General features: G+C 40.7%; 1 protein-coding gene across 2 annotated transcripts in view; it reads left to right on the top strand.

Annotated features, from left to right (window-relative positions):
- The window catches only part of LOC139605593 (teneurin-3), a 134,632-nt gene that overhangs the window by 39,591 nt on the left and 68,212 nt on the right, over positions 1-26,829 (top strand). For both annotated transcript variants that reach the window (XM_071457201.1, XM_071457200.1), the window contains exon 4: positions 20,224-20,449. In XM_071457201.1, coding sequence (XP_071313302.1) covers positions 20,224-20,449 — 226 coding nt within the window. The remainder of the gene's footprint in view (positions 1-20,223; positions 20,450-26,829) is intronic.

Below are 26,829 nucleotides of genomic sequence, written 5' to 3'. Positions count from 1 at the left end.
ATTATTTAGGATTATATCATACACATATGTGTCTATAAGAGCAGTGATTGTGAATTGAAGTTTACTTTTTCTGATAAGCTGAGTAATGTCACAGAACAGCAGTACTGACATGGATTGTTGGTCCAGTGGCCTTTAAGGAAATACTACACTTTGCTGTGCGTTGGCTTTTGTTCACCTTGTCAAACACACAACTAAATTCAGACTGAAGGCTGGCTTCCCTCTATGTGTCACCTCGAAGGTTGGTACACATAGAGTGCAGCTGCTTGCAGCTCACGGCTCAAAACCAATTTGGAAACTGCAAAATGAACTAAAAAAAATAAATATGCTGGCAGATGGATTTACTAGTTTACAGATGATCATATTGATTTGAGGAGTAACAGTGTTGCCGGAGCTGTTTATATGCCACAGCCAGGACTAAAATACTGAATGACTGTTAAAGGAATGGCATCTCATTTATTTTATATTTTTGCTGTCATTGATGGAGAAAGTCGTCACCTTCTTTACTCACAAGAAAGAAGAAAAACCACAATGTGAGGATGATTTGCAAAGTACTTTAAGTATCAAAAGCAAAAGCACACGATGCAGAAAATAACCTCCATGAATCTTATATTATTGGATTATTATTACTGATTATCAAAGTGCATTAGGGATTAGCAGCTCATTAATAGTTAATCAGTATTTTACAGACGTAGTTTTTTATATCGGCCTGTTGCTGGGTAATTTAATATATAACGGTACATCATATATTTATAAGATGATCATATGTAGGGACAACAGATGTGCATTAGGTTTTAGCTGTGTTCGGAGGAATGAATGTATTATGCACTGTCCCTATTAAATAAAAAATAAAATAAAACACAAAAACAAATGCTTTGTATGTAAATATATAACCTGGATATATTCCATATATCCAGGTTCTACTAGATTATAATTTGACTATAAATGATCTAATTTGAACCGACAGTAGGGTAAGATCTGCAGAGTTCTGAATGCTTATATATGTACATAGCATACATACATATATATACAGATATTCTGTATCTTTATATGTGTATTCAGTGTGTATTCAGTGTTTACTCCTGTCATGCGTGCTTAGCAGGGCGGCAACATTATTAAAACAACCATGTGACATGAAAAACTTTCAAGACTGCTCAAAACTTAAGATAAAAAGATTTTTTTTTAAATAATAAATAAGTAACCCTAAGATTTTGTATGTTGTAGTGAACCAAAGACCATCTATGTCTGTGTTTATGTTCATTCATTTGAAACACATAACTGTGTATGTGGTTGTCACAAGGTAATGATCATCCCTGTTTCTTGTAATGGTGATAGGGAAGGGCCGAAGCCCCTGTTCCTCAGCTGTTTACTGCGGACATTTACGGGTATCATTATCCAAACAGTGATGCCAGTGGGTGGCTACCAGAGCTGGAGGTGAAATAAGCCATTTAGCTTCTTTATGATAGCAATCCCCAGCCCTTGCTGTTTTGGCGTCCAGGGTCAAAGCTTAGCAGCTATCTAATCTCCCTCAGTCTCACAGCTTTCATTAGCGTGGCACTTGATCAATCAACACTGCTGCAAGCGCCAAAGTTTGACACATCTTTAGATGAAAGTACATAACTGTAATACCTTTTTAGATGATCATTGTTGTTTGCAGGTTCACCTCATGTCTAATTTAATTGACATTTAATATGAGTTCAGATAAGCATGCTGCACAGTTGGCATCGCTGAGATTTTAATGATGGTTTGGCTGCAGACACAAAATTGAAGAAAACTCTTAGAGATTTCAACACAGGAAAGTGTTGCCTGACGTACTTTTTCCTGTGAGAGTAAAACATGTGCCAGAACTTTGATGACAAGGCGATGTTGTGTTTAGTATCATTTTGGAGGGAAACTTCAGGCTAAACAAAATGTTGATGATGTTATACAGATACACTATTAATATTTCTTCTAGTATATTAAATGTGTGTATTTCTCTTTGTCTTTTCCCCTGTTGTAAATGTCTGAGATCTCAAAAGGCAGTTCATAGGTTGCATCTGCCAAATGCCAGGCCTGTCATCGCATACACATACAATAGGACACATCGAAATCCTTGGTCCCTCCTTTCATTCGCCCTCACTTTCTCCATAATCAGGGGCAGTGGATGGGAACAGAGGCAAAAAGGAGCTTTTTATCCCTCAATAAAAGGCCACTTAGGCAGATAGTTCTCCCCAGTCTCATCAGCTTTGCTCTTTTTTTTTTTCATGGCACCACATAAAGGAGTTTGTGGAAGAGGGCAAACATTCCATCTAATTAAGGATACCTTTAATATAAGCTCACCTCTCTCCCCCTGTAATTTCTCTTTGTGCCCATCTCTCCTACCTTTCTCTCCCCCGCATCTCTCCCTCTCTCACCTTCTGTCTTTTCTCCTTCTTATCATCCATCATAGGAAGCCCAAAGGTGCCCTTCACAGTTACTGTACCTTTCTGGTTAGCTCTTGATGCCTTTTGAAATCGTTGGCTTACCCACGCTTTGATGTTGCCTTCAAATGGATACTAAGCAAAACTTTGAAGTCACAACCTAGATGTGGCCAAGAATGCCGAATCGCCACAATAACTCAACAGTTCATAATATATATATATATATATTTTTTTTTTTTTTTTTGCAGATGTGAGTGCAGCACATCATTAATGCGTAGTGTGATTGGAGTGGCAGCAGTTTGAGTGGGGTTTTCAGGAATCTGCATTATTTGTTTTGAAAAGTGAAGGGGAGAGAATGAGTGCTCTGTCTGACTTTGTTCTATTTCTGGGGATGGCTGCTGGTGGATTACTGCAAGTGGCAGAGTATTCATTATTTAGATGGCAGTAGCGGAGTAGGGGAACGGGTGGTTTCATAAACCACTTGACTGTGACATGTGTGCTGCTATACTAGACGACAAGACTGGGAAAAAAAAGTTTCACTTCCAAAAATTTTTCTCCCAGCGAGGCCACTTGTAGCAGCTCTTTGCCAGAGACTGCTGAGACAGTCGCATTAATTGAACCTGATGGAGCAAACTCAGATTGAAGGAGTTAATGGATGAAGTCGTGGTGAGTTCTCAGGGATTGCTCTTCATATACGCTTCCAAAGTCATAAAGTGTTCATCCAGCTGTGTCATGTTGCATGTCAGATGTGGGATTATATTTTTAAGTACAGCATCTTTGCTCCTTGTTATTACATTCAGAATGACTGAGTTGAATATCTGCAGCAGGAAATCTTTGTTGAGCCCGGCTGAATATGAAATAATGACAGTTTTGTCTTCTTGCCCGGCTCCATATTTGTTCAAAAAGATGACTGAAGATACCAGCAGAAACGTTTTGAAACGGCCTAAGAGAAAAATGTGAATGTGAAATGAGAAATGAGAAAGCTGTGACTGTTGCAAAGAGAGAAAGCTGGCACTCTTTGCCAATGTGGTGCGACACAAGCAAAGAATTTTTCTTCCGACGTGGCAGGAGCAAATCTATTGGCTCAAGTATTTACCCTGACAGTTTTCAGCCTGGACACAGAGAGGGTCCCGCCACTGTGATTAATGCACTGCCAGGCCGCCATGGTGGAGGATGTCTCTCGGCGGTCTCCTTTCCCCTTTCCAGTACTCCTCCCTGATATTTCACTAATGTGACTCGACAATGAAGAGATTGATAGTGATCATTACGCTGCTCTCAAAGAGTAATGTCACTTCCCAGCATGATCCAGCCTGCTTCTAATTCAACTACTCCTGTGGGTAGCATATGAGCAGTGGTGGTACATGTTGTTACTGTACAAGTGGCTACGGCTGTGTTATGTTAAACCAAAACCAGAGACACTTATGAATCACCTCCTCCTGCTGTTATCACAAACTCCTGAGGCACTGTTTGCATATTTAGTATGGCTAGAACAATTCTGAAACCAAGACCGGAACCGTCCACAGTGTCCTGTCGCGATACCGGAAGACGGGCGAATGAATCATGGATTTGGAGAATCGTTACACTTCTAATATTTAGAGGTGAATGCAGTGCCTCAGGATGGCTCTTTTTAACCAAGCAAACTTGATGCTAGAAGTATTATCACGTGAAACAAGGGAATCAGCCTCTCACCTTAACACTTTGCAAGCTATATCACCATTTCCACAGTACTCCCTGTACAAATAAAGGTGTGTGGGTCATTCATTTGTTTTCCCTCGCTCCAACTCCTTACAGCTAGGTTGATTTGTTTATCTGTGTGTTTAGCCCCTGGCCCCAATCTTCTGAGAGAGAAGGAGGTTTAGCATTTAAATTGGTTGATCCACCGCACGTTTGCTAAAGCTGTTTTTAAAGCATTACACTGATGAAAAGCAGACGCTAATCCCTGAGGGTGTGCGACCTTATCTGACTAAACACCTGACAATGAGATTCTATTGTCACTCTGGGAACACAAAGGCTCCCGGTGTATGTGTCTTGCCATAGTTATTGACCTCCAGTGCGGAGTGCTACCGTAGCCACAGGTTAGCTCGCTACAGGTATGATTTACAGTCTAAAGTCTGGACAGCGGAGATTGTTGTTTTCAGCCGCTAGCTATTGACGACATGGGATACTTCAAAGTCTTCCCAACTCCTTACTCATGCCAGACATCTGCTACAGTAAGTCCTCAGTGTCAGTCGGTGTCCAGACCTGGCTGAAGAGACTGCGTTAGCATATTAGCTTTCAGAGCTAATCCCAGAATCTCCTGTATGCATTTCTCTTCCGCTTATGTTCACAGTAACTGATCCTCTGGTTTCACACCTCCCATTGTATACTTAGCCAGACAAGACATTTAGTCAATATTGTTGCCTATGAATATGTAGGAGACAAAGTGGCCTTCATCTGAATGTGGCAGAACTAAATCATAGGGATTACATTATTGACAGTGCCTTGAATAAACATCAGGATGAGGTCAAAATTCATTGTCTTTTGTTATTTGCACAGCGTCGAGAACATGTTGAGGTTTTAAAGCAACTAGAGCATATCCCACTTGTGTTCAGTAATTATCTTATGTGGTGAATTATCATAATTCTATGTTAAACATCAGATCAGATATAGTTTTAGTGCGGGCAGGGATAAAGGATATTGTTGTGTGATAAGCTGTGTCAGATTGTGTCCAGCATTACCAGGTTGCGTGTGAAGCATGTCTTTTGACTGTGTGTGCCGCATGTTCGTCCAGATTTCTTTATCATCTCTGTGTTTGGGCCTGACTGAACTGCAGCATTGCTTCAGCCTCATCAAATTATTCAAGCGTAGACTGTATGATTGAGTATCCTGTCATGATGCAGCTTCATATACTGCGATGGAGATTCCACAGGCGAAGAGAGAAGGTGTTATCACGACACACAAGGAAAGGTTATGCAAATAGTGAGAGTCCATTGTGTATTATGGCTGAAAAATGATACTGGAAGCAAGTGTGACTCCAGACTGCGGTGCCAACTGTGGGTTTGCTGCTGTATCAATACGCACTTGTGTTGTTTTAATCTGGTCAAGAGTAAAGAATATATAGTGTAGTCATACAATATTAATCCTAGCCAGGAAACTCAACCAGCTGCTACCTTTTATAAACTGACAGCTTATGGTTTTGCTAAGCCATATGCTGCCCGCTGCCGCTTTTTCTCTCAGATTTCACTTCTCAGTTTCCATTGTCAGTCTCGTCTTGGCTTTTTATGATCTTAATTGTGATGGATGTATTCCAGTGTGAAATGACTCAGCCGGGTGTGAATGCAGACCATCCTTTGCCTCCTGCTACTGCCATTTGGTGAGCAGGAGGAAAAGCACGGGTACCATCAAAGGAGACATGAAAGCTTGTGTTGATGGCGCTCCTCCCTTATCCAATTGGGGCGAAGCAAACATGATTAGACCCAATCTGTAGGACAATCAGGGTCTTCTAGTGCAGAGACGTCTCATGGTCATGTATGTTCTGCAGTGTGCGCTGCTGCGAGGAGGACCAGCATTATTTGATGACTGTATCGAGCTGCTGTTTCGACAAAAAGATGTGTCACCAAAACACAGACACACACACACACACACACACACATATATATATATATATATATATATATATAATTATTTTTTAATTTTTTGCCATTAAGACCAATGCCAAAAATGCCTTACACCTGAACAACAAACAACATTCAGCCCCTATGATGAAGTGTACAACAACTGAAACCATTTACGCTAGCCTTACACCAGATGACTTTTCAAGTGATTTCGCTGTCACAGACAAATTTCCAATGTCAGAATAAAAATCAAGTGTTTTGCATAAGTGTGCTCCCATCCTCTCTTGGTGCAAGGTTATCATCTGAGCTGTGCTTAAGTCAGTCTTTTCTTTCATCTTGAAGTTCCGATAAAATCAAGCATGTTTAATATTACCGTAAATCTTTGGTCTTGACTCATGCAAATAGGATGTTCCAAGACGCTTTTTCCAGCACCAAACCACTAAGCAGCAAACCGAGTTGATAGGGAGGCGACTCCAGGGAGGTGCAGGATTGTTAGTTTGCTCTAGGGCTGGCATTAAATACATAAAGGAGGCAAGGGTAACTAGCAATAGTCATAGTAATAATATTAGGAATAGTAATGAAAATATAGAATTTTAAAGTGCAAAAAAATATGGAGAAAAAAAAATCTTTTACCTTTACATTTCCATCAGGAGCATGATGGGAAATAATCTTAAATGAATCTTTTCTTGCAAATAGTGACCCTGCAAAATCCCCTTCTTCAAAATCTTATAGTGTCTGACTAAACCTCTATGGCTTATGACACATTGTCTGTGAGAGTTTGTCAGACTTCAGTCTTTTCAGTCTTCTAGTGTATGGACGGCATTAGAAGTTAATGAAGTCAGCTAAAGTAAGTCATGGAAAGATCATAGTCATGGTTACATTTAAGGAAGTGCAATTAGTTTCTAGGAGACAGGACATAAATCCAGGTCTCCATTGTCAAAGTCAGTCACCTTTTACACCCAAACCACCACAACACCTCCTGCTTTGACACAATTTACACATAATAATACAGTCCTTTTGAACACTTCACTCTAATTTTTTCTTATTTTCTTCCAAGACTAATGTTACCGTAGGACGACCAGTGATTTGAAAAGTATTTAGATTTTTATTGGATGAATATTCTCTTTGTGTGTTTTGTAAGTGAAAGGCAATGGGCAATTTACCTACAGTATCATTATCTGGTAAAGTCAGATTCCCCTGATATAATATGGGGTTTAACTCTCAGGCTCAGTAGTGAAATTTGATGAGAATGCTTAAAAATTTTCAGCACAATTTCCCTCGCTCAGTCAAAAGGTTTGAGACTCTGAAATTTTGGCCTTTGTTGCAGTTGTATCTGGAGCATCTGTGATTTCAACAAATTCCATTATCCGTTGTTAATCTCTTTTAAAAAATGCAGTGGTCCAGGTATAATTCATTTATTTCATTTCATGAAAATTGTGCAAATAAGGCTTTGCTTTACACAGGTGTTGTCTGACTTGGGAAAAAAAAAAGTCCAGGTGCATCTCAGACAAAGTATCTTTTTATTTCTCTCCATCACACTGTACCGTCTGCACATAATCTAGCTACAGTGATGAATACCATTTCAGTCTGTAATCAAGAAGCACAATACACCTGGTATTTACTCTTGATTTAAAAGCCCAAGGTGAGCAGTAAGCATGCTCCCCAGTGGTGAACATTTCCTCCCTTTCAGTTGAGTCATGACAAATTCACGTCATGTTCCGAGCAGCACAGAACCAAATTTGATGCATTTCAGATGTGGAGGCGTGAGGGAAGTGCTAATTGATGCCTGCTGTGGCATGAAACACAAATTGCATAGTTTACAAGTACAGCAACAAAACTGCAGATATGCACAGCCCTGTGGAGTCATATGAAGAGGCTAAATGGGGAATGTGCACAGAGAAGCATAATGGATGCTGTTGACACACGACTGCTGCCTCTTTGCTGCTATTCTGCTGCTCTCACCACCTTAACACTCATTTGCCCGCACACATATTATCATGTGGCATGCACAGACACACATTCACCTAAGCTAATTATATGTGTGAATTTATCTAACTATATCTGTATGGCTGGAGTTTAAAATAAATCAGGATTTAATACCAAATGCATATTCTAAAGTTGCAGTGGAGAGAGGGATTCAGATCCATTATGGAGACAAAAGTTTCCTCATCATGTTTGTTGGTATACTAAACATATACTCATCAAAGCCATTAAATAGCAATGATTGCATTTGCAACCATTAGTCTAAATGATAGTTTTTGCTACTTATGCTATTAGCTGCAGTAAAAAAACATTTTGCATATCAAACATTTAGTTGATGATCTTCCAGAGTGAGTCACAATAAGTAGGCATGTAACGATCCAGCGTCTTGCACAGTGAAAAGATGTAGCTGTTGCAGACACTGAACTTTTGACCCTGTCGGAGAGAAATTCTAATGTACAAGCCAGTCAACTGTAGGAAACTGTGATCCGTCTGCTGTGCTGCATGATGAAGTTGTTCTCCCCAGTCTCTTTCATTTTCATAAATAATCAGGATATTTATCACGCGCTTTTAGAAACACAGCAGGTTTATGATGCTCGCTCTTAGCGAGGAGTAAGCAGGCTGAGAGATGCACAGCCAAACCTCGTCTGTCTCTTCCTTTCTCCGTCTCCTTCTGTGGAGCCCATTTGGAGAGGAAAAAAAAAAAAAAGAGAGATGCTGACACTGTGTCATCATTAGAGCTTATTTTTTCAACAAAATATCAAAATGGAGCTGAGATTGAACCTGGAGAGAAATGAGGGATGGCTTTTTCAGTGCAGCAAATCATTGTAGCACTAAAAGAAAGGAGAATCTGCGATTTTTGCAAGAGCTGTGTTTCTGCAGTCTTTTTCTTTTTACAGAAAATTGATGTCATTACTGTAAACTATAAAGTTTGTTTGTCTCTCTGTATGGAGACCTTCATCTGTGATGGTCGAGAAATCTTTTTATCATCAGGCCATGATGTAAATTTGTCTAATATTTTACCAAACATTCGAAGTAATTCATAGTAATGATGTCGCCATCAGCCTTGGCTGCACTTGGTAAGCATACTAATGTGCTAAAATGGTGAACATCATATTGCTTCACAGAAGCCCTACCATGGCTGTAGATGTTTACTCTTATTAAAAATCAGTTAAAAAATGTTGTAATTTTCACCCCTCAGTGTGCTGCAGTAGTACAGTTTGTCAGGACTCGTACTGGCTTTCTCCTTATTTTAAAGTTAGCCTTACAACTGTACCTTGCTGTTATAACTTTGTCATAATTGGTGTTGCTGTTTATATTATTATCAAACTGTGGAAGGATGTTACTTTCAAGGCTGCCTCATCGATCATCCCTCTTTGGTGCCAGATATTCCTTAAAGAAGATATACTGTTGCTCTTTTAAGCCAGCTATTTGTTATAACATTCTGACACTTAATGAATATAAAGTGTTGTTCAACGCTGCTGCAAATGTGTGTGTTTTTGTGTGCACAGGGTGGGGTGGAGGTTGTGGTAGGACAGTAGTTGATGAATTGTTGTTATCTGACTTGCTGCGGCGGAAAACACCACTAACATATGGATGGAGGATTGGATAAATCCGCTGAAGTGGATTCAAGGCGTTTCATTTACCACGTGTTTTTGATGTCTGGTGTCCTGAGAGTGTTTTGGCAGAGAGCACTAGCCTGGGCAGCACCAGTAAAAACCACGATGGGCCCTCACTTGTGTATCTGATACGCTTTGATACGGTGATCCCCGTCCTATCGGCTTGCATCTCTATGTCTGTTTACAATATATATTTGAATCTGGATTACATGCTTCCCAGCTTATTACAGTACATAAATACGCCACAAGAGCAGAGACTGAGAAATGCTGCTTTGATGTGCCCCGGCTTCTCATTCACACATTTCATCCCCACCAGTGTCCTTATTCCATAGATTTGGCAGTATTTTAGGCTACCTTCAAATGTAGTCATTTCTCTGATCTTTCCTTCGTATGTGTGTATATATATATATATATATATATATATATATATATATATATATATATATATATATATATATATATATATATATATATATATATATATATATATATGTGTGTGTGTGTGTGTGTGTGTGTGTGTGTGTGTGTGTGTGTGTTCCGGCAATTCCTTCCAAAGCAGCCTCCAGAGAGACAGCAGAGGAGGTATGTATGAGTTGGATGCCTCCTTGACAACACCTTGGAGGTAAAAATCAATGTCTGCCAAACAAAGTGAAATGTTAGGCTGCAGCCAATACATGACAGATGAGGCTTAGGGTGGTATTTTCTAAGGTGAATGAAGACTGGAACGCAGGCAGCCCTGTCTGCTGTTGTCAAGCAAAGCACCATTAGAGAGATTTTGAAGGGAGGTACGTCTGACTTCCTTGACTACTTTTATTATTGATTAACATGCTGTAGAAACGTGTGAAAGCCACACTGAAGTGGAAGGCGGGATGCAGCTCAAAATTAAGAACGACTGCACGGTAGATTAAACTTTAAAGGCCAGTTCCGCTAATGAATTGTGATGCCGGGGCCACTCAAGAGACCTCGGCTCCATCCGGGGTTGCACAAAAGTAAAGTCATCTTGATTAGAGTGGATTGGTCCTCACATCAGAACAGTGTCTGCATTTCACAGCACGACCAGCAATTCTCCGTTAAGTCACAATTTTTGACAGCCGAGCTGCTTATAATTTCAGTGTCTGTGCCGGAAATTTTCTGCACTTTTCCACTTCAATGCCCGGAACAGAGTTTTGAGGTAGAGTCCAGTTTCCTCGGGGTGGAGCTCTGTCTATGCAGCTGAATAGTAGCTGTAGAAGCAGCATGGCTAGCCTGGCGCATTAGTAGGGCAACGCTGTGTTGCTACCTCATGCATGATGAAGCTTCAAGACTCCAGCAGTGACTTCAGCACAGAGCCATGGGCCATATCATGTTGCTGATTGAGCATGCACAGAGTCTCAGAGGGTACGCAGGTTGCATCGTAGTTGTTCTTGTGGAGGGAGGCGGAGGGCGTTCTGACGGAAAATTCCAAAACATCAGAAGTGCTGGAAGGCTGAGCTTTAAAGTGTGTGCTTATATATGTGTGTGTGTGTGTGTGTGTGTGTGTGTGTGTGTGTGTGTGTGTGTGTGTGTGTTTGTGTGTGCACACATGTATAGACTATATATCCAAACATGTGCTTGCAAACATAAAGTTTACCGCTTATGCCCATTGAGGATATTGACAGTACAAGAATAAGCCAATGATTCATCCTATTATTATTCTCATCTTGTGCTCTGCTCTGTAGCCAAGAGTAATGCAACGTTGGGATATCAATTCATAGCCTTGGCCTCAGGAAAGCTCTTTGGAAAGCAGAGGGATTTTCAGCCTGTGTGATGTAGCTGCAGCTCTGGAGCCAGGCGCTGCAAGAAGTGTTGGCTTAGAGAGCTATGTGTGGGAACGTTTGGAAGAGTCTGGAGGAAATTTAAAGGCCCCAACTTCTATTGTTTGTTCATTGTAGCCCATCAGATATAGGAGAGTTATATGACAATTTCACCTCAGGGAAAAGGTATTTTTTTACTGTTTTCTGACATTTAATCAACAAAGCGATTAATAGATCAGTCGAGAAAAAAAATAAGCAGATTTTCAAAATAAACGTTGCATTGCAGTATTATAAAGAAATGTTATCATACATTATAGTAGTTCTGCTGGCAGACTTACTGGCTATTGATCACCTAGCTGGTGAATTTTTATGCACCAGTGAATTTTCTTTACTCCAAACTAACACATCCACATTGTTTTGTTTCAACTTTAGCAGCTTATAAATTTCATTGGGTTTTGTGTCATTTTTCAGGCATTGCTGCATTAGTTTTAATATTAATGGGAGCGCGTGGGTACATGATGGTTAAATAATAGAGAACTCAGCTAAAACTTTATTTCCTTGTGCAGTAGCAGAATAAAAAAAAAACAAAAAACATCAACCTCTGTGGAATACTGTATAGGTTTTATAGTGCCATTTTTTATGTGGTGTGAAAGATACACTGTATAAACCTCAAATTTTCTCACAATAGACACAAAAATTAGTCATCTGCGCAAGTGGAGTGCATCCAGATGAGAACAATATGTCAACAATTAATCAGGAAAAGCTTTCCCTTCCTTAGATGGATTCTGCTTCCTTTGTCTGGTTTCCCCCACAAACTGAGAGACTTGTGCAGGAAATGCAATTATAGCAGCCATTGGAAAAGACTGTGCCACTACAGCCATGAGTGGTTTGTTTTTTTCCTGCAACCATTTTCTCAAGTGATTGGGGAAGCGAGCTGTAAATGAAAGGGGAGGCACATGAATAGTTCTCCCGAGTACACATGTCACATTTCTATGACCCCACTTGGATGATGTAGGCAACATTTTTTGTGCAAATACTAATTCAAATCTATATTGCGTTAGACAGACAAATGACTCACACTTAACTGGAACTGTTGAGTTGTTATTTGTGTCACTTGGAGGTTTGGTTGCAGTTGGAAATAAATTGCTTAAAATCCGTCAGGAAGCTTTTTGAATGTTAAAAAGCTTCCCCCTCGGGGGTGGCCAGGACCACCCTAACCACGGTTTCACATTGGCTCCATCAGCCAGACACCATCACAACTACCGGCTGCACCATCACAACTACCGGCCGTTACTGAAGGCACAAGCTATTCAAGTCACCGCTGCAATTGAGAGAGTGAATGACTGCTCCCAAGGCTAGTTCAGTTCAAACACGCACAGGAGAAAGACTGATGCGGGCGACTTCCTTTTTCAAAAGAATGCCGCAAAAACAACCACTCAGACAACACAACAAAGTGCTGAGTGGAGGCGCTTTTGGATGGGAGCCGGTCTCTCCGGTTCCTGCTTTCCCCACTTTCTTGTTGGTGATTTGTTTATATTATACACCTCGCGATATCGTAGCTTACTGTGTTGTTCCGCCTTCAAAAAGGATGATGCAGTGACAGAAAGAGGAAGGTTGCTGCTGTCATTGCGATTATAACAGCACATCAAGGGCGCAAACAAACTGTGAGGCCAAGAATTTGTAGCCAACATGACGGTTGCAATGAGAATGTGCCACTGACAAGAAACTGGGGAGGCTCATTATTTTTTTCAATACACTGAGAAATGTAACTAGTTGACAGTAGCCATATTTATGTTGCATATTTTTAAAGCTGCTCTAATCTTTATTTTTTTTGTATTAACAATGGGGCAGATGACTATGTCAAATATGATAAAACTTGCTTGTAATAATGAACCATGACTATGCAGTTCCCCTCTGCTCTACTAAGCATTTTAGCATCTTTCAGTTCATTGTTTTGGTTTTTTAAATCTCCTTACTGGTTTAGTTTGGTCTCATCACTTTATATACACATATATCTACAGGGGTCTCACACAGGTGATCAGAAACACAACTATAAATGAACGTTGCTCCGTGTCTGCTGGATGTGCAAATAGGTAAGTGTTTCCTAATGTGATTGTCACAACAACTTTACAAGGTCATAATGTGTCAGCGTTGTCTGCCTCGAAGTGTTAAACAAAAAAAAAAAATCAGGTAAGGCAGCTTTAAAGTGTCCTCCTCCAACGTCAGATGTTAAATCTTCAACTGCTCCTCTGCAGCATGCCAAAAATAGTTCTGTGCCATTGTTTATATTTATTTATAATTGGCCTTTTAGATGATTTCCATCATCTTGGTTGATAACTCACAGATTCAATCAGTTACAGGAAATGATGCTTGACGTTTTAATCTTTGTTATGATGTAACATGGCTTTAAAGATTTGTATCAAGTGGAAACGTTGTTACACGCAGCTTTAAACACTGCGGCATTCTTTGGCTTTTGACAATGGTTAAAATCAACTTTTCTTGACAATGAAAATCCAAATGCTGGTTACATGTTTCATATCAATTCCTTGCTGAGCCCTGGTGAAAATAACCTTCTGGTGGTGACTGGTTGATGAAGTTAATGGCCGTGGTGAAGACAAATCAAACAGAAGTGTGTCTCAGAAAAGTGAGAACTGGCACACTTCCCTGTGGACTGAGCCAGGTTTTAGCTCTGCAGGTTTAAGAAAATACAAGTGATACATGTATTGTCAGTGCTGTACTGTGGGAACGGCACTGTCTGCTCCGAAGATCCAAACTGTAGTGTTTTACCAAGGTGTGAACACAATCTCTCTGAACAAACAAGGAAGCCAAAGCTGTCCGCACATGAATAAATACAACCAAAGTGTTTTGTCAGCAGGCTAATTGTCAAAGCAGCTTTTGAGACAGAGTGTAACTGCTATGTAATCGGAGAGCTGCTAAGCAGTCATCATCTGTATGATGATCTGCCATCTGTAGCAATGTCTGAGTGGCAGAGAGAGAGAGAGAGAGAGAGGGGGAGGGAGAGCGAGCTGGACAAACAGTGACGTGAAGATGCTTATAGTCACGGTGCATCTTCAGCGGGTACAACTTTATTTAAAAATCATGCATTTTTAAATCGACGGCAGTCTAGGATTTACATCAGCTGTAGGGTGATGAATGCCTGCTATACGACTGTGTAGGAGCACATTATGTGCGTTTAAATGCAATGATGTCTTTTCCTATAATGCAATGATTATGTAATCCTTGAAATATTGGTTACATCCTGGTTACCCTGCAGAGAAATGGCTTTAAAGAAATTTCTGCCTTTGATCAGATAAAAAGTCAGAGGAAGAGTGGGCAAGGCTGTGAGAGCAGTGAAGGTACGCTGGCAGGAAATATGATGGAATTCACACAGCTTCTTCTCTTTTTATTTTTTTCTTTAAACCCCAAGCCCCTGAAAATTGCCAGCTCCCTTTGCAGAGAAAATCCCCAAAACTCACCTAGGGCAAGGTTGTTCTAATGGTCCCGAATTCCAGCGGGTACAGCCCACCCCCCACCCCTTAAACACCACCCGCCACCCCACCTTCAGGGCTTCCCAGTGAGAAGCTGCTGTCTCTTTTTCCACTAAAGAACACTGCCACTGCCTTCGACCAGGCGCCAGAGCTGTGCTGAGATGAATAGAAAACAAGGCACTGATGAGAATGAATTTATTGATTTGACATATATAAACATCCTACCTGCTCCAAATGGCATGTTTTATCATTTCAGTTCATCCATTATTCATTTCATATGAAATCAAACGAGGATTTTGTTAGAGGTCTGTCTCTTTATTTCAGTGTTTTCTGAATTTTGAACTTTGCAGATCAGAGATGCTGCTTTTTATTTTATTTTTTAAAGTGTATTTATGAATATTCTTCTGTTTAAAAAAATAAAACAAAACAAAACACTGGAAGCTATAGTAGAAAAACAGTGATCTATAGGTTCTGTGATCTATTTTTATGGAATTCTTGTGATGCACACATACGGCAATTTTCCTATTGATGAAGGGCAAGCCAGTCACAGCAAATGCCCTTTCAATTCCATTAGCAGTTGCATCACTCTCTTAATGGAGAGTAAAATGGCACAAGACCTTTTGCTGTAGTACTTACACAATGAATATGAAAAGGCTTTCACCGAGCTTGCCCAGCTTAGTGAGTGCAAAACGGCTTTTAATTGTGTTGGAATAGTGTTGGAACATTATGCGACGTATTCAAGGTCTATCAGTGCTTTAATCAAAAAAAGATATTTTCAAAGGAGTGTTGATCATAGAAACCTAATAGACCTAAACATCCAAGTATCAAGAAGTGCCATCAAAAGTTCAAGAGAAATTTGAACTCGCAGCTGTAACTTCTGACACTGTTATTTTAGAATAGAATAAAGTGTGTGGATATGCAAATCCAAACCATTTTCATTTGCCATATCAGAAACTCAGATTGTAGGTACTCACTTACTCACAGGGCTCGGCGCACAAAGAGAAACCTCTTGAGTATTAAGAGCAACTAAAACAAAGACGTACTCCACACTCCAAGTGTTTGTGTTAAAACAGAGGCTTTGATAGATTTGAGAGATATTGCAAGCATCATTAAGAAGAGAATGAGTCTGTCATTTTAGTGCTGGCATGCAGTATTAATCACAAAGGTCCTTTAAAGCATGTTGCTGATGGAGATGATGACAAGCTGACGTTGAGGAATTATGCAAAGGAGGCATCCGTCTTGATCTGATTTCAAAGCAAAGCCCCATAAACCGCACAGCTGTTTCATCTGCCTTCCCAGTCACTGAGCCTGCACTTTAAAGGCCAGCTTAATTCCCTGTGTGTCCTGATGGAAGACAATGCCAGGCTGTCTTAAAAGCTCATTGTTTAGTGTGCTTATTAGAAAAAAATAAATAAATAAATAAGCCACACACACAGGGTCCAACATATGCGGTGCAGTGGATAATCTAATTCAAAGTGCTACTGTGCCAAATGTCCATATTTCAGCTTGGTTTGCCCCAGTGGCTTTCAAACCTCAAGTACACAGAGAATTCACACTGCACTGCTACACTGCTAGTGCTACATTACACAGAATCACATTGAGGTTATCACTTACAGCTTTTCATCATAGAGAGACCCTGTCCTGAGTGTAAAACAGTTTGTCAGAAATTGGATTCAAACCTACGCCTCGAATTGGAGACCAGAACCCACTGCGCCTTACACCACTCAGACAAACTCACACCTACTGTGTGCAGGGAAATTGAGTGCTAGGAATACCAAATGCTGTCATATATTTTTAAGGGTCAATTTTTTTTTTTTTTTGGGAGAATGACCAGCATACAGCCCAGGCTTTCAGAATGATCTGAATTGAAACTCTGCAGTTCATGCAACTTGAAATGTTGATTCTGATTTTAAAATACAGGGATCTTAACTCGGTTGCTTGTTGCACAGAAACATTGTAAACAAGTCTCATCAGAAAAAAAAAAACAAATCAACTATTGCACCATTTGATCTTGACCTCAAAAAGATAAAGATTAAGGGGATGAGAAAACCCTTTAACTTAGAAAACTGTTTGCATAATTAATCACTCAAAGTGCACACAGAGTCAGGTTTCAGATCTGTTCGCTTAAAAGGGCATAACTCTGTGTTAAGTAATATCTCAAAGGCTTAGGTGACGGGTGCAGTTAGTCCTCAGATTTATATATATGTGCTGATATAGTAAGAGGTGTGTGGGTATATTTGTCGGACTGAAAGGTGGATTAAGGTAAAGGAGAAGCCACTTTGGATTAGTTCTCACAGCTGGTGCGTCTTCCTCAGTATGATATGGTGAATTTAGTCCAATTGCTGAAGTTTGGCATCGTTGTGTGGCAATTATATTAACAGTGACACATCTCATTCCAGCTGAAACCAGTTAAAAGTCACATAGGAACCTCGTTGCAGTCTGCAAAGCCCTGCACGGCGGTTTGGATTCATGTTTTGCCCACTTTGGTTTGGGAAAACATTTTATTCTTTTATTCTCGTATTTCAGTTGTTTTAGACTTCCCATGCCTCTTTAACTTTTTAAAACAAACCTGGTTCACCGTCTCATCTCATCCCTGTGCAGCTAACTGAAATACAGTCAAGTGCAAGGACTTATTTATACCCAAAAGCTTTGTGTGCGTTTTTGCAAAGCATGCATACAGTAGGTTTAATTCAGTTCATGGGATTTTATGTTCCCTTAGTGCATTGTGGGATTATGCAGATAGATTTGCTGCATGTCAAATCCCACTCCTTTGAAGGTTTTGGGGATTTTGTGTGTTGAGAACCTTATGCTCAGCAAGTGTTTTCACCTAAAAACATGGTTCATTTCATGTCACAGTTCAGTCATGCCTCCAACACATTGATTCATCTTAAATTGATTCAAGATTGACCATACAGTTGTGATAGTGAGGGAGTTTCGACTCATCTCTGTGCTTGCTGTGCCGGCACCATGCCCATCAACCATAATGCACCTGCACTGTTTTTATGGGTTTGAGTTTAGTCTATGCTGCATTTTCAAACTCTCAGTATGAGCAGCGCAGCAACAGCAGCAGCAGCAGCAGCAGCAGCAGCAGCAGCAAGCTAAATAAGGGCAATCAAGATGTAGACTTGCACTATATGCCAATAGATCAATATGCAGACATGAAGATAAATGGATACAGATTTGTGCAATATCTGTCATGTATCTTTATTTGTAACGCATAATGGGAGGGTGCATTGTTTGCAGGGATTAACTTTGTCATATGAGGGTGTGATAATAAGGTGATGTTTGTGCAGGAGAACAAATACAGCAATTTTGATGTGTCTTTCAAAAGATGGGTGTTTATTATATCTTAAAGAGGAAGCTGCATTTATTTCAAATGAAATCTCATTTTTGATCCCTTGAAATGGACATTCAGCTTGTTTTTGACTTTTTTCTTCATAAGTGATTTATTTAAAAAGAAAAACCTCTTTAAAACTAATGTGCAGTGCTCCACTTCCCTTTATGTTGGGTCATTTTCTTTTTCTCAGAACCTTTCTCTTCCGTCACTCATTGACATTGTGCTGTTACGTGAGTGTGTGCTGATTACATGAAAAAATGCTTCTGCGGGAAAGTGAAGTGGAGCTCATGGCTGCTGCAGGCTCATACAGTGGAATAAAGCCCAGAGGTGATGTAAAAGCAGCCAGTGTTGGTAGATAATCCACATTTCTATTAGCCTACTTAGCACTTTTCTAATAGGGCTCACAGTCTAGCCCAAGAGATGAGTGGGATGTCTTGTATTCATTATCACTAAGTCATGGCAGCCTTATATTTTTCAAATGCCAATACCATAGTTGATCTCGGGTAATTCATGTGTTAGGACTTGGAGTTGACTTCAAACAAGGTGGTTTGGGCCTGTTAGGGGATCGTATTTGATTGGGTTTGATCCAAGTCTAATCACAGTCTGGAAAAATGGAAAGGAAAAAAACAACCTTCATGTGTTATGGATGATTTTACTTTTATTGTATTTATGCTGTTGCTGTGTAATTGCAGTCAGGAATCAATTAATCTTAGATTGGCCTTCTACACCAATACCGTGTCCCCTTGTCTCTCTTGACTCTGCTCCACACCATTTGTCCTTATATGCCAACAGTATCTATGCATATGTCTGTTTGTGTGTCAGTCTATTTGTCTCTATACAGATGAACAATATTCTGTTATAAAAAAATTTAAAAAAGTGAGTAATCAGTCACAAAAATTGATTGGTACAGCCTGTGGAGAGCAGTTTCACTGTCACAGTATTGCCTACAATATATGTGTCTTATGTATTCCTAGTTTGAATATTAGAGAGATGATCCTCAGTTGTACCAGTAGTCATACCGTACTGCATGTGCAGTAGCCTGAAGGTTTTTAGCTCAAAGCGGTGGAAATTATGGCCTGGTTCTGAATAGCATAGATGTTTCCTCCTAGCACCATGGAGCCAGACTCAAGGCTCATTTGTCTGCATTGAACAGTTTGTTTTATGCATTGAAAGGCACAGTTAAGAGTGAAGGCACATAGTGAAGAACAAAAATGGCATGGTCATTAGAGGCCTCTGTGGACCAACAGCATAGAGAGGTTGTGTTCCATGGCCACAAAGTATTTATGCATGGTTGTTTTATACACCTGATCCAACCTTAAGCGTTCATATGCTGTAAATTGAACTCCTTTAGCCTTTATAAAAAATCACGCTGTCAATGCAAAAACAACAACAGCTCCTAAAAGACGCATCTCCCAGCTTTCTCAATCTTCTCTAAGCCTCTATGAGGAAGGAAAGACGATACCCATTTGGGGCTCATTGGAGCAAATCAGAATTGTCAGCACTGTGGGTTTTTACCTTTTTAAAAGGGGAAGATGGATAGATAATCACCACATGCCATTCTGGGGGCCAATTACACAGCTTTGTGTGAAATTGGAAAACCTGTTCTCTCAGAGCTCTAATGGATGTTCTGGTCATTAGTTATTTGAGAGTCTTCTCCGGCTGTAATCAAACGTGAAACATTGCGTTAAGCGCCCATAAAGGAACAGCTGCCTCTCTAAGTGACCTTCTGTTTAAGAGAACCCAACTGTCAGGCGTGTGGCGTTTTGCGACAATTATTATGTGTGTCGCCATAAAAGCAGCTCTTATTTCCCTTCTTTTTGCAGTGGTTGCATCTCATTTTAATGTCTTGCTCTTGGTTGTATTTACTTTTCTGGGTCTGTTAGATGGCTGTATGCTGTCATATCTTGCATAAAGGTGTATAGTCTTACCCATCTGCTGTCTTTTAGAATTCCAGTCTCTGGGTTACTGCATTTTGATTTCTCTACTATTAAGACTACTCTTAATATTCTGATATCTCTTTCCCTTTGCTTCTCCTCAGGTGATCATCTATCTAGTCAGCAAGGCCCACCACCTCTCCCACCAGCCCCACCCCCACACAAGCAGCATCCGTCCATCACGTCCCTGAGCCGCAGCTCACTGGCCAATCAGAGGAGCCCAAGCCCGCCGCCCACAGCCGGCCTGGCGGCCGACTTGCAGAGTACGGCAGAATGTGTCCAGCTGCAGGACAGCTGGGTCCTGGGCAGCAATGTGGCCCTGGAGAGCAGGTGAGTGACCCACAATGACCTACAACAGAACTGGGAAATTCAGATCCAGGTTTTATCATCACGCCGTCCTCACTGACTCAGAAAGCAGAATGATGTGAAGTAAATGAGCGGGGGCTGTTAAGAAATTAAGTTTTTTACATTGTAAGACAACAGTAAGTTATATTTAATATATATATTTATATTATTTTAATTTTTTTTTTTCATTTTATAACTTAATTGCCTCTTGTCTTGATTAATCCGCTGGTATGATGTGGTTTTGAGACATCAGTTATTGGCCCATATTCAGATCAGTCAGTATTAACAGTGACTCACTCAGTCATGACTCAGGCAGCAGTTTGGGTTCTGTTTTTGTTTACAAACATGAATTAGCAGCATTTATTAGTATTTGAGCTTTTATGGCTCTACCACAAAGTATCACCTACAAAGGTCTCAGGGAAGTACACAAGAAATGTCACCCATGCAGGCAGGTTGAAGTTCAGTGGTGAAAAGTGTTGGTGGTGCTGCAGCCAACTGAGGCTGTGGAGCACACTGGGAATTAATAATAATGATAATAATGATAATAATAATAATAGTGATTCTTAACAGATGATGATTTTAGTAATAATTTTAGTTCTAGTCCATCAAACATGGGTGAATAATGAAAATATTTAAAGGTATCTCATTTTTAGGCCTTTTTTTAAGGACTTCACCTCATCAGGTTCAATTATTTTGACAGAAATTTTCCATGGCATAATACGGTTACCGCTGAGTTTGATAACAGCTGCAGTTTCTCCTCTTTTGAGAACAAATTTTCAAGTGCTCAATTTTTTCCTTTCTTTTTGTATGCACCTACAATTAGGAGCTGATTACTAAATTAGACAGACCTACACTCAGAAGGAGGGTACATGATTAGAGTGAACTACGTGAATATCACAGAGCTTACCAGTTCAAATCAGAGAGGCTATAACTTCAGAGGAAACTTGGGAAGCGGAGTGTGTGTTATATCAAAATTTGCTGTGCAAGATACCACTTTGTCATGAGAGCCACTGCCAAGTTTCCCTCCTGAAACATCAGTTACATCTTTCTTAATCAGTGAGCTCAAAATATCCTGGCTAATGAAGTGTGGTACATTGCGTTCTGACTCAGAAATGGCCTCGAGTAAATGATTGCGTTCTTGCTTGATATTTCCCTGGCACAGCACACCCTCTCTGAGCCTTAGATGAATGTAAACTTTGAATTTTGTCGGTGGCAGCATGAAGTAACAGCCTCTTATGATCTGACTGAATCAATTGGGATATGTGGTGACAGTTTCACTTTCTCGGGAAGATGCGGTGATTGAATACTAACCGCGCAATGACCTTGAGCTGTCTTAGCCGTATCGACAAAACAATATGGGCACACCTATCATCAAGTGAGGCATAAATCACTATCAGCACAGTGGACTCTAAATCAAGTGCTTGTCAGTGGGTGGGAACAGAGGGCTGCTGTGAACCAACGGGGCCAAAAGGGAAGACCCGGTTCACCACATAATTGCACATGTCAAGAAAACCACCAGGTTGGGAAATGTAAACAGAAGCTCCAGAAAGTATTCATTATGCTGCCTTCAGGGGGTTTTGGGGCGAGCAAAGTCCTGGCACAGCGCATAGGTAAGTGGCCTCAGGTACAGCAGGGGTGTGGATGTCTTTTGAATCCTCAACATCAACCTGGATTTTATTTCTCATGCAGCACAGTGGATGTGGTCACAATGTGCAGACAGTAAATTATTCTGTACAAGGCAGTTGATTAAAAAAGTGTCAAAGATAAATCACAATGTTATGATCTTGCCTGATATATTTCCTGTGACATGACCTCCTTGAAAATAAAGCACTCATTTGACAGCATTAGCTACTTTTGCAGCAATTAGCAGTAATGAATAATGTGTGTGTAACCTCCCATAAAAGTGTTGGTCTTCAAAGCGCGAGTGTGCTAATTTGACTCGGTACCAACTAGCTTTCACAGTGAATAGCTTTCAATGTTCGTCTAAGAGAGTGAAGTGCTACACTTGGTAACTACTACTGTAACTACTGCTCTTTGTTATATGCTGAGTGAATAATGTCACTGATCCCACTTTGATCATACTGTCAGAGTTTGTGTTAACACACCAAATTTGATTTCAGCTCATTTACTCCCGCAGTTTAAAAGCATCAAACATATGCATCAAGACAAGTGAGGCCTCCGTTAACAGCTCAGAAATATAACACTGACACAAACTCGGACTCCCGGGGTAAACACAAATACAGCGTGAAAAGCTGACATTTATACGTGATCTCTAATTAACAGAAACACAGTTGAGTGAGACGATGACGGACAGGATCTGAGGTGCTCTGATCCCATGACAGACTCCAGATTGGGAGTTTAGTGTCACTGTGCAGGTTGTCCACTTCAGATAAAACTATGAAATCGTTCTCCTTCAGCTTTTCCTTTGCTTTATGCAAACTAAGATCACTCCATTTAAAGGGCTCAATTAGTTGGCAACAGAGCAGCGAGGCTGCCTGCTGTTCGTTGCTATTCAGAAGTGCAGAGGAGACATTTAGTCTGGGGAGTACTTTTAATAAATCCCTCAGGGTTTCCTCACTAACCACTTGGCTCCACTCAAATAGTATTTGGTGAAGTTTTCAATTAGAAATATTCCATTCAATTTCATTATAAAATGTCCCTTAAGAGACCATTTCCACATATACGGTAATTATTCTCGAGCAGTACTTAATCCTTTGTTTAAGATAGACTGTATCAGTATGTATGAAATTTATATTTTGCTATAAGCTCTATAAGTGCTCCAGTGGATAAGATACAGGTAGGTGTCTGCTCTTACATATGTATGTCCTTTGGCGCCCACTTCAGCAGTTTTTTTTTTTTTTTCTTTTTTTTTTTTCACTTAGACTCAGTGAGGTTCAGCTAGAACAGCCGTTATGACATTTGAGAATGAGTCTCTCGAAGGTCTGCCCAGCCACACGTTGCAGTTATAAATGTACTGTCAATCCTCATTGGATTCATCTGTCAAGGGAGTCCTTTGGTGAAATGAAATTATGTCTCAGCTCTAAAATCATCATGCGGTACAGTGTCCCACAGACAGTACACTTTCCTGATGGAAAATGTGTTAGAATTGTTCTCGGGGGCAAAAAAGAATAGCGGAGGTAATCCAAGTAGGATATGGTTTGTGTGTGTGTGTGTGTGTGTGTGTGTTTGGAGTTGTTTGTGCGGGATGCACATGTAAATCATGAGTCAGACAGTCATGCTTCACATCAGAGGAGGAAAATTGAACTTTTTTTGTTCACCAACCACAGTGTCGGGATCGCACCAGGACTGATTAGTCATGTGTAAGACACCAGCCAACTAGCCTTTTGGAAAAGAAAGAAGCTTCCAGTACTGGCTGGTTACCTGCCAACGTGGATGGTGGCGTAGACAAAGTGGTAATCCTCAAGACGTGTTTTTTTTTTTTTTTTTTTTTCCTCATGTATTTTCCTTTTTGTTTATTTTGCCAACATCTTCTGTGCCAGGCACACATTTCTGCGACGATTCCAGAGTTCTGTAATATTTCCCTCTCATTTTAGACTACTGTATAAACTGTTGCTGCTGCTGGCAGCATGAAGTGCATCTGTTCCAGATGATTTTTGCCAGCAAATGTAAAAGCTACCATGAACAGAGGGTAGATAGTCAGTAGTAGTTAATCATATAAAGAAATGCATTACACACCTAACCTGCAGCAGCTAAAATTCAACAGCATTTCGCTTAGAGGAACATGTCCTCACTTCCGTTGTACCTCAAGATTCAGCCAAAGAATAACTGTCTCAGGCCTGGCGTTAGACTCCAAAGCCCATCTCAGACGTGTGTGCATAACAGCTGAGCTCTTCTTATGCCAAACCCTAATAAAATTCGTTTAATATAATCAATTCCACGTGCAAACATTCTGAGCACTCGGAAGGAGTGACTCAAGATGGCACCATGCTGATCTCCGTGGGCTGGACGGCACGGAAAAAAAAGAGCGGCAGCACCGAAATACCATCACATGAGCGCCAACCTAGCTGCACCAGAATAGCACCTGCTAACAGGCCCCCCGTCGAGGGGGCAGGTGGTGATGTGGGGGAGAGCGACGGCGACGGCAGCTAGTGTGAAACCCAGCCACTGTGATGCCACACCACATCTGTAGTGTTTTTTTTTTTGTTTTGTTTTTCGACAGTGGATTAAAGTGGCCTGATTATTCCGGCTCTCACCTTGAAATGCTAATGCTAACACAGGACAGCAGCTAATAGGCAGATTACGTATTCTGAGGGCTTCGATTTGCATTGTTTCTAGTGTGCACTCTCGCCCCTCCAGCTGGAGCTTAGCCGTAGACAAATCCACCCACTCACTGTTTAGTCTTTTGTCCTCTGTGAGGATGTTTTCAAATGTCATCCTGATGACAAGCAATGTTGTGAGAGCAGAGGAGTCCGGGCTGGCTGCTGCTTTTGTGTTACGGGCTTCTCAATGGGACAGACAGGCGTGCACACAAACACACTGCGATCACACTGACACACAGCCATTCATTTGCTCGCTTTCGTCTCACACTCTCGTGATTGTCTCTTCTCCCTCTCTCTCTCTCTCTCTCACTCTCACACTTACAGCATACATTGCTATCACTAGGGCAGGCTGGATTAGCATAGTAATGTGCCTTGTTGCATCACACTGGCTGTAATCAATTACAGCCGGTCATCCAATGTGTATAGCCGCAGACATTTACACTGGTCTGCTGTTTGTTAATCATGTCCAACAGCATTTCATCTTTAGACCCCTTCAGTCTGGTCTTTAGAAAAAAAAAAAAAAGAGGAGGAGGAGGAGGACGAGGAGGAGGAGGAGGAGGAGGAGGTGGTGGTGGTGGTGGTGACATGAAAAACATCAGCACCAGAATTACTTTAAAGCCGAGTGCAATAAATGTCCAGTGTATGACTTTGTCTCTGACGCTGGTACACACATGTTCTGTTTCACTCCAGATTTGTACAAAACAGAAGGGATATAAATGACAGGAATATAACCAGCTTTCTAGTTGTAACCCACCCACAGTGTGCCATATGTTACAAGTAATTATATGTGCATTCAAACTGTTAAATCAGCTACATAGTGCAAAGAAACCCTGTTCTGTTATTTGTTTGTTTTTTTAGTTTAAATATTTATTAATTATTTTTTTTCCCCTTGATTTCCTGGAATAATTTTCAGTATTACCACGTTTTCCTTAGCACTGCACTTCTGCAGATGTGCCTTTGGTGTTTTTTAGTTCAGGTGTCTTTGACTTGGAGGCTTATGAGAGCATTATGTAGCCATGCCTTTGCATAAATAAGAGTACAGGTAGATTCGAGACATTTATTTACAGACAAAACTGTCTCCAGATCATCTCTGCAACTCGCAATAGCTATTCACCTTCCTCAAATAGAGTGCAATCCCCTCACAACGCACGCATACACAAACACACCCGTCCTTGTCCCTTCCTGTCTGCCTCATCAGATTGCATCCACTTACACTTAACTCCCCAGATAGTGGTGTCTATTTGCCTGCGCGTCTGACTACACGCTCGCCGCCTCCAACGTTGTGCACGTTTTGACCTCAATTCATACCCAACTGCATATTACAGAGTCTGCCGCAGCTACAGTACAGATTGTTCTAGATTGGGAAATCTGAACTTCTTCAGGCTGCAGACGCCCAGAGCATTGTCATTCCAGGGCTGACACACCGTAACCTTTAAATGGAGTCCCTGTCTGTCCATGACAGCACGTGTCAATCGTGGCATCAAGGAGCCAGACGATCAGAGTCTGACATTTGTTCTTTTAGTCAAGAATTGATCAGAGGAGGTTTTAGCTCTGAGATATCCTCACAGGAGCTGAAATATCAGCGGCAGGACTGAAATCTGAGCAATGCATTATGGTGTAGGTTTATGATGTGCCGCTCTTTGACATCTGTTAAAACTGTCTTCAACTAATACATGATGAGCTTCGCTTGCAAAACATATAGTCTGAATAAAAGAGTATTATAGTTGATGAAACTGTTTTAGGTCCATTTACTGCTTCCCTAAAGCCTGTTGACCCACCGCTCCCATAACCAGGGAATTACATGCATTTTCAGTCCTTGACTGCCCAGCTTCAGATTATGCTCTTATTATACTAATTAGCTGTTCTCAAGCTCTTTTAGTAGAGATTCTCAGTCAGGATTAAAAAAGCCTTTACAAAACTTACATGGAGACTTCACAGATGCCGCACAAATAATTGATGAGCCAACACTGCTTTATCAGTTTATTGGTATATTTAAATTAGCAGTTACCATGGCAGCCCACTCTCTATAGCTCTATAGAACACATAAAACATGACTTGTGTAAAGCGTTGTGTGAGACTTTTTAC

Source organism: Trachinotus anak, unplaced genomic scaffold (genome assembly GCF_046630095.1).
Source record: "Trachinotus anak isolate AG129_WGS33_773 ecotype Australia unplaced genomic scaffold, CSIRO_AGI_Tana_v1 ptg000021l, whole genome shotgun sequence".
NCBI lineage: Eukaryota > Metazoa > Chordata > Actinopteri > Carangiformes > Carangidae > Trachinotus > Trachinotus anak.
The sequence above is the reverse complement of the archived record's forward strand: the minus strand, read 5'-3'. Positions and strand labels throughout refer to the sequence as shown.